The sequence below is a fragment of the Piliocolobus tephrosceles genome, chromosome 19 (genome assembly GCF_002776525.5).
Source record: "Piliocolobus tephrosceles isolate RC106 chromosome 19, ASM277652v3, whole genome shotgun sequence".
Lineage (NCBI taxonomy): Eukaryota > Metazoa > Chordata > Mammalia > Primates > Cercopithecidae > Piliocolobus > Piliocolobus tephrosceles.
This window is the reverse complement of record NC_045452.1, coordinates 32,033,944-32,042,342: the sequence shown is the minus strand read 5'-3', so window position 1 is coordinate 32,042,342 and position 8,399 is coordinate 32,033,944. Positions and strand designations below refer to the sequence as shown.

At 56.4% G+C, this 8,399-nt stretch overlaps 1 protein-coding gene across 1 annotated transcript in view; it reads left to right on the top strand.

Moving 5' to 3' along the window:
* MLC1 (modulator of VRAC current 1) overlaps window positions 1-8,399 on the top strand; it is a 25,909-nt gene that overhangs the window by 14,418 nt on the left and 3,092 nt on the right. Inside the window, exons 7-9 of the mRNA XM_026448140.1 lie at window positions 2,489-2,545; window positions 4,475-4,597; window positions 6,991-7,155. Of these exons, the coding sequence (XP_026303925.1) occupies window positions 2,489-2,545; window positions 4,475-4,597; window positions 6,991-7,155 (345 nt within the window). The remainder of the gene's footprint in view (window positions 1-2,488; window positions 2,546-4,474; window positions 4,598-6,990; window positions 7,156-8,399) is intronic.

Here is an 8,399-nt window from a genome sequence, read left to right as displayed (position 1 = left end):
GGACTGCCCCGAGAAGGCCCACGCCTGCCTGGGTGTGGTATGGCCGGGTGGACTGCCGAGAAGGCCCACACCTGCCGGGTGTACACGTCCCATTGGTGGCAGCTGTGGCTCAGCTCCCTCTGGGGGTGAGTAGGCTCAGAGCAATGCCCCCAGGGCACCAGTGCCCGACCTAGTGGGCTGCTGAGGCGCTCAGAGCCGGAAAGAGACCCAGGCAGGGCCGAGCTGGGATGGAGCCACACCCCCGGAAGGGGCAGGACCAGGGCCGGCTGCCGAGACAGAGAACTCACGTGGGTGCCCACCCAAGCGGGTCTGTACAGAGAGAAGGACGCCTGCAGGTGTGCACATCTGACCCTGGGGTCTGACATGCAGGGATTACATCCCGAAGCTAAGGGAGGATGGAGACCACATACCTGCACAAAGTTGAGAATGAAAGGCGCTCGCCTCACCCCCTTCCCTGTCCCTGCCGTCAGCCCTCATCACACGGCCCCTCCCGCCCCGCAGACCCCTCCTGCCCCGGGGGCTGCTCTGCTCTCCCCAGAGCACCCCACGCCCATCAGGTGCTGCCTCCTGGGTGTCCCTAAATCCACCCACACTTCCAATCCTCTCTTCAGGGCAGGAGCAGCCCGGGAGACCCCAGGAGGAGGGGAGAGCACTGAGGTGCACGTGACGGGGGAGCCAGCTCCGCCGGCCTGAGTCTGGCCTGGGTGCGGCAGAGGGGCCCAGGGCCTGCGCCAGGTGCCCGGGGCTGGAGTTGGGGTCTGGGCTGCAGGTCCGGACCCTTCGAGGGCAGGACCCTTGACTGAGCTGCCCCAGCCCTTACGGCTGAGCTTTCTGGCCCTCTAGGGCAGGGGTCGGAGTGACCGTGCTGGGTAAACAGGGAAACGCCCGCCCTCTTGTGGCTCACTGGGGCCATGACTAGGCCGCCCTGAAGCCACCATCCCTTGCTGTGCCCTCACCGCTGCTACAGGTAGAAGGCCCTTTCAGAAGCACCAAGCCCAGGAGACACCCCTGCGTTGACACCTCAGCCTCCCTGGCCAGGGCCACACCCCCCCCCCCCGCAGACGGCTTGGGGCCTTTGCACCGGCAGCCCCTCAGCTCCCCAGTCTTCCCCTCGCTGCCCAGGATCCCCTGCTCGGAGCCTGTCTCTGTCCTGCCACCCTCTCACCTGGCTGATGCAGCCCTCTCCCCAGCAGGCCGGGCTGGGGTGCTGGCGCGTGCTGGCACCTGGACGCCTTCGGGCAGAAGGGACAAAGATCATGCGTCCTCCCTGTGCCACATTATGTGGAACTAAGGCAGGCTCCTTACAATAAGTGGGAAAAGGGCACTTCTTGGTTAAAATAAGGAAGAGGCGCCCATCCAACAGAGGAACCCGCAGATCCCCCTAACCCAGTGAGTCAAGTCAGCGTCCTCAGGAAGGGGCTGTCCACACCCTGGGGCACTGCAGAGGCTCCTCCGAGGCTCCCCAAGGCTCATCGTGAAGAAATCCTGTCCCACACGGAGGCCCGACTGCAGCTGACGGGCTGCAGTCCCCAGAAGCATCCGGGTAACGGAGGTGACAGAGGCTGAGGGACTCCCCGATGAACAGAGACCCACAAGGAGACTATGAGCACAATGGCGACTGTATCTGGATCAGGAAGAAACAAACAAACAGTTCTAGAAAGAACATGATCAGGGCCGGGTGCGGTGGCTCACACCTGTAATCCCAGCACTTTGGGAGGCCGAGGCGGGCGGATCACAAGGTTGGGAGTTTGAGACCAGCCTGGCCAACAAGGCGAAACCCCGTCTCTACTAAAAATACAAAAATTAGCCGGGCGTGGTGGCGGGCGCCTGTAATCCCAGCTACTCAGGAGGCTTGAACCTGGGAGGTGGAGGTTGCAGTGAGTTGAGATCGCGCCACTGCACTCCAGCCTGGGTGACAGAGCAAGACTCTGTCTTTAAAAAAAAAAAAAAAGAACGAAAGAAAGAAAAAGAAGAAAGAAAAATTTAAAAATTTAAAAAAAGAACATGATGAGGACAAGTGGAAGAATGTGGGCATGGACCACATCGGACCCACGTGCAGTCTCTCGGGCGTGGTGCTGCTTTGGGTGTGTGCATGAGTGCTCTGGGCTAAGCCAGCACACTCAGGTGTTCAGGCGTCAGGCTGTCTGGGAGAGCTGGAGAGAGCATAGATGTGACTGTCAAGGACTGGTGATTTTGGGGCCTCAGATGACCCCTGCACTGCTCTGGCAGCTTTCCTACAGGCTTACAATTTTAAACCAATGGTTGAGGAACAGAGAGCACACAAAACTTCTGAGAGGCTACCCCTGCTTCCCTGCGGACCCGTCCCTGCCCCAGCTGCACCCTTGGGCACCGCCCCCCCACCCCCCGACGCAAGCCCTGCACCAGCCAGGCAGCCTGGATGGAGGGGTCACTGGTGGGAGAGCACATGTTTGGAATTTGACTTCTTGGACTATTTCCCCTAAAATCTTTCCTTTTTCCTTTCTCCTAGTGCTTTCCAAGTGCCATTGCCAGTCATGTGACAGCAGAGTGTCCCAGCAAGTGTCTGGTAGGTAAACCCCTCACCCCTAGGTGCCAGGGCGTGGCCCCGCCCTCCCTTGGTGCCATGTGACCAGGCTCCAGCCCCAGACTGTAGGGACCCGGCTGCAGAGCCTGTGGGCTGAGGAAGGTGGAGGTTGTGGGAGGCGGAGGCTGGCCCGCCTAGCAGGGACTGTTCCCAGGGACAGGCAGACCTGAGCAAGGCGGTGTAGACTCTGGAAGCGCTCTCCATGCCTAACCACAGAAGGAGACCAGTGCCTGAGCATCATCTGCACCTCCTAAGGCTGGTCGATTTCATTTTTTTTTTTTTTTGAGACACAGTCCTGCTCGGCTAGAGTGCGATGGCACAGTCTTGGCTCACTGCAACCGCTGCCTCCTGGGTTCAAGCGATTCTCTTGCCTCAGCCTCCCGAGTAGCTGGGATTATAGGTGCGTGCCACCTCGCCCGGCTAATTTTTGTATTTTTAGTAGGGACGTGTTTTCACCATGTTGGCCAGGCTGGTCTCGAACTCCTGACCTCAGGTGATCCACCTGCCTCGACCTCCCAAAGTGCTGGGATTACAGGCGTGAGCCACCGCGCCCGGCCAAAACTGCCACAAACTGGCAGCGGTGGGATACGAACTGGCCGATTATTAATGACTGCTGCCAAAACGTGGACCCTGAGTGCTTTGCAAGGTGACTGCCCGTGCTTGGCATGAGTGAAGGCTGTGCCTGAGACTTGACGGGTCAAATGGGAATTTGGGGTGGGTTAAAAGGACAGGACTGACTTCAGAACAGTGAAGGGGGTGACCCATGCCGAAGGGTTATTTTTTCAAGAGTGGAGAATTGCAGGTAAATGTTTTATGTTTCTTGGTTTTGTTTGTTTGAGACAGTCTTGCTCTGTCACCCAGGCTGGAGTGCAGTCGTGCGATCTCAGCTCATTGTAACCTCTGTCTCCCGGTTTCAAGTTTTCTCCTGCCTCAGCCTCCCAAGTAGCTGGGACGACAGGCATGTGCCACCATGCCCGGTTAGTTTTTGTATTTTTAGTAGAGATGGGGGTTTTGCCATGTTGGCCAGGCTGGTCTCAAACTAGTGACCTCAGGTGATCTGCCCTCCTCAGCCTCCCAAGGTGCTGGGATTACAGATGTGAGCCGCCATGCCTAGATAGTAAATATTTAAAAACTCGTGGCACTGTGCTTTGAATGAAAAGGCAGGCTGGTCATGCCTGTAATCCCAGAACTTTGGGAGGCCAAGGTGGGTGGATCACAAGGTCAGGAGTTCGAGACCAGCCTGACAATATGGTGAAACCCTGTCTCTACTAAAAATACAAAACAATTAGCCAGATGTGGTGGCACATGCCTGTAATCCCAGCTACTCGGGAGGCCGAGGCAGGAGAATTGTTTGAACCCAGGAGGCAGAGGTTGCAGTGAGCAGAGATTGTGCCACTGCACTCCTGCTTGGGCTACAGGGCGAGACTGCATCTCAGAAAAGAAAGAAAGGCAGGCTGGGTGCAGTGATTCACGCCTGTAATCACAGCACTTTGGGAGGCCGAGGTGGGTGGATCACCTCAGATCAGCAGTTCGAAACCAGCCTGACCAACATGGCAAAACCCTGTCTCTACTAAAAATACAAAAATTAGCTGGGCATGGTGGCAGGCGCCTGTAATCCCAGCTACTTGGGAGGCTGAGGTAGGAGGAGAATTGCTTGAACCTGGGAGGCGGAGGTTGCAGTGAGCCGAGATCATGCCACTGCACTCCAGCCTGGGTGACAGAGCAAGACTCCATCTCCAAAAAAAAAAAAAAAAGAAAAGAAAAAGAAAAAGAAAAAGAAAAAAGACAGAGGTTTCAGCAGGAGCCATGCTGGAAGCCAGCTTGGGACTACGCCCCTGAGCACCCGGCCACGCCCCCTGTCTTGGGCTCCCAGGCTCCGGCCCTGGCCCTGCAACCCGCGCTTTTTTCCAGGTGGAGGTGCTGATAGCCATAAGCAGCCTCACATCTCCGCTGCTGTTCACAGCCTCTGGATATCTGTCATTCAGCGTCATGAGAATCGTGGAGATGTTTAAAGATTACCCGCCAGCCATAGAAGTGAGTTGTGTTTTATTTTGGGGCCCTCTAGACATGCAGTGCTCTGCGTGTTGGCCTGGCCCTTGCTGGCTTTGCCTAGGACTCTGTGGGCCCCAGCCTCAGGGGCAGCTCCAGGCGGGGCCTCCTCCACTGTTCCTGGGCAGCGGTGACTGCGCTCCCCACCGCCAGCCTGGCCCCAGCGCCTCGGGGCCTCAATTCTGCCCTGGACCTGGGACCCCCCCGTCCCTAAGCCCATTTTAGAATCTGTCCTGAGTTTGTGAGACACGCTTTTTGGATTTGCACCAGAACTGCATTGAGTTTAATGGGTGAATTGAAGGAGAATTCAAAGTCCCGTGACTTTGAGCTGGCCCAGTAGGAGCCTGTCTCCAACACGACTTTTAAGGCTCAGGCACGTGTAGCAACATGTATTTCTTAGATACCTGGTGTGTTTTTTTGTTTGTTCTTGTTTCCAATATAAGTGGTTTTGCCACCCAAATCGGTAGAAGACCTGTATTCAAGCTGTTTGCGCCAGGTCAACATGGGTGTGCTGTTGGGAGATGGAGTCACGGATGGATGGAGTCACTGCTTGGGGGGTGGAGTCCCTGTCTGATGGGGTACAGTGTCCTCAGCCTCCCACAGGTGCTGGGGTCACAGATGTGAGCTACAACGGCCCGGCCTGGGGTTTTTTCTTGACTTTTCTTATGTTTGCTTCCCCCACTCCTACTCCAAATATTTTGTTTCCTGTGACATTTAATGTATCTGCCACTTCATGTTGTCTTACAATATGCATATAATTGTTCACGATTACAAGAGACAATATTACCACCCAGGGGCCGTCTCCTGAGTGAGCCTGAGGCTTCCATTTTGCCTTCAGCATGCATTCTGCTAGGAGGGGACAGCCACACGCCAGCGAAGTCGGCCCCTTTCTGTGTGGGGTTATCCTTTGGGTTTGATGCCCCATTAAGTTTAATGGCCTCTGGTTGTATTCCATTTTAGGGCTTGGTGCTTTTTTCTTTTTAAAATGGCATTTTTTGAATATATAAAATATTTATGTGGTTCAAAAACCAAACTCTGAAAGATGAGCTCAGAGAAGCTATGATCTCACACCCGACTGGCCTGCTCCGCTTATGGGCAACCAGATGATAATTTTCTTCCCTTTCTTACAAAACAGCGTGTACACTAGAATCACAATTACTATTCTATACCTCGCTGCTGCCTTTTTTTTTTTTTTTTTTTTTTTAAGCAGGGTCTCATGCTGTTGCCCAGGCTGGAGTGCAGTGGCACAGTCTTGGCTCACTGCAACTTCTGCCTCCCGAGTTCAAGTGATTCTCCTGCCTCAGCCTCTGGAGCATCTGGGATTACAGGCATATGCCACCACGCCCGGCTAATTTTTGTATTTTTGGCAGAGACAGGGTTTCAGCATGTTGGCCAGACTGGTCTCGAACTCCTGACCTTAAGTGATACGCTTGCCTCGCCCTCCCAAAGTGCTGGGATTACAGGCGTGAGCCACCGTGCTCAGCCATGTACCTCACTTTTTAATTATGTATTTACTTATTTTATTTTTCAGAGACCGGGTCTCATTCTGTTGCCAGGGCTGGTCTTGAACTCCTGGGCTCAAGCAATCCTCCCACCTTGGCCTCCCAAAGTGCTGGGATGAGAGGCTCCTGCCACTGTGCCTGGCCCCTTGCTTGTTTTTTTTAAACTTAATAATTTATCCTGGTGTTTCCTTGATACCCAAGGGGATCAGAGCTCTTCTGAATTCCTTCATCGCTCCTGCACGTAGTTGCTTTGTTTTTCCTGGGCCAACACTGGAAAGCTATCCACCGGCAACAGAGGGTTTGGGTGCTCTGTGGTCACTCTCTGGCTCCCCACATCCTTGGTTGCTCCCTCCATCCTCTTCCCTGCCAAGCTCACCGCGCTGCCTCCTGCCTCTTCCTTCCCAGCAGCTGGGGCTCAGCGGTGAAGCTGTTGGGGGCCTGTGCCCCTACCTCCCAGGATGGCTGCCCCCCCTCTCCTCTGCTCAGGATCCTGCTGACACGGGACGGTCAGCACTTCTGCCTCCTGCAGATGGTCTTGCTGGCTCCAGGACTGAGCCTTGTGGGTGTTGGGGCAGGAGGGGTGGAGCGACTTGACCACTAGCAGCCAGCACTGTCCACAGGGCCTGGCCATGGTTCGGTCACTTTTGTTCCTGTCTGTTGAACACAAGCTGATGGAATTTAAAGCAGAATTGACCTCATTAATTGAGCTACAATGATTACTATCAGGTTGCTGAAATAATAGTGCGTTTGGGTTACTGCGGCTCCAACTCGAGCCTGGCACCTGCTCTTTGCAAAGGCTGCGGGCACGAGGGAGCTTTGGTCTCCTGGGCTGGAGGGCGGCTGGGCCACCCTGCTCACACCTCCTTCCACCTGCAGCCATCCTACGACGTGCTCCTGCTGCTGCTGCTGCTGGTGCTCCTGCTGCAGGCCGGCCTCAACACAGGCACCGCCATCCAGTGTGTGCGCTTCAAGGTCAGCGCAAGGCTGCAGGGCGTGTCCTGGGACACCCAGAGCGGCCCGCCGGAGCGCCTGGCTGGGGAGGTGAGTGGCCTGCAGGGGGAGGGGGCTCTGGGGAGGTGAGTGGCCCACAGGGGTGCCCAGCTGGGGAGGTGAGAGACCTGTGGGGTGTGGGGGCACTGGGGAGGTGAGTGGTCCACAGGACCGCCTGCTGGGGAGGTGAGAGGCCTGCGGTGGGGGCACCTGTCCTGGTGAGGGCCTCCAAGGGCCACACACCACGACCCTCGAAGGCTCATTGTGCCACTTTGTATTTTTAAAAACACCCCAGAAAAACCCCAAAGAAATAAAATGTCTTTTTCTTTTTCTTTTTTTTTTTGAGAAGGCGTCTCGCTCTGTCACCCAGGCTGGAGTGCAGTGGCACGATCTCGGCTCACCGCAACCTCCGCCTCCCGGGTTCAAGCGATTCTCCTGCCTCAGCCTCCCGAGCAGCTGGGACTACAGGCGCCCGCCACCACGTCCAGCTAATTTTTCTATTTTTAGTAGAGACGGGGTTTCACTATGTTGGTTAGACTGATCTCGAACTCCTGACCTCGTGATCCGCCCGCCTCGGCCTGGGATTACAGGCGTGAGTCACCGTGCCCAGCCGTAAAATGTCTTTTAAAAATACAAACACAAAGCCTAGGTAAGCCCAGGCCATCCCTGGGAAATACTCTGGACTTAATGCTTTCAGATCTGCTCTTGGAGACACAGAAGAGGCTTTGTGAGGACGCCGACAGGTCATGGAGTTTCCTCCCCTGGCCTCTGGGGGGGATATGGTTCTGCAGGGAAGGCATTGCCCACCCAGCCTGGCACGTGGGGCTCCGTGGAGCTGGGGTGTCAACAACTTCTGGCTGTCACCGCCTGAACAATGTTCCCCTGGGCCCTGCCTACTGTCTCGCTGCCCCCTCAACTGAAAGGCGGAAGGAAGCTCAGTGTCTTCCCTCCACCACGCCACAGGTCCTGGCGGTGCTCCCCTGGGCAAACCTGCCCGCTGACCCTCAGGTGCAGTGACCACGAGGACTGTCAGCTTGATACCCAAACACCCAGGTGGCCACTCAGCACGGCTCTGAGTCCTGCTCCACCTCCAGGCCCCCCTCTCAGCACGGCTGAGTCCTGCTCCACCTGCAGGCCACCCTCTCAGCGGGGCTCTGAGTCCTGCCCCACCTGCAGGCCACCCTCACAGCACAGCTGAGTCCTGCCCCACCTGCAGGCCCCCCTCTCAGCACGGCTCTGAGTCCTGCTCCACCTGCAGGCCCCCCTCTCAGCACGGCTCTGAGTCCTGCTCCACC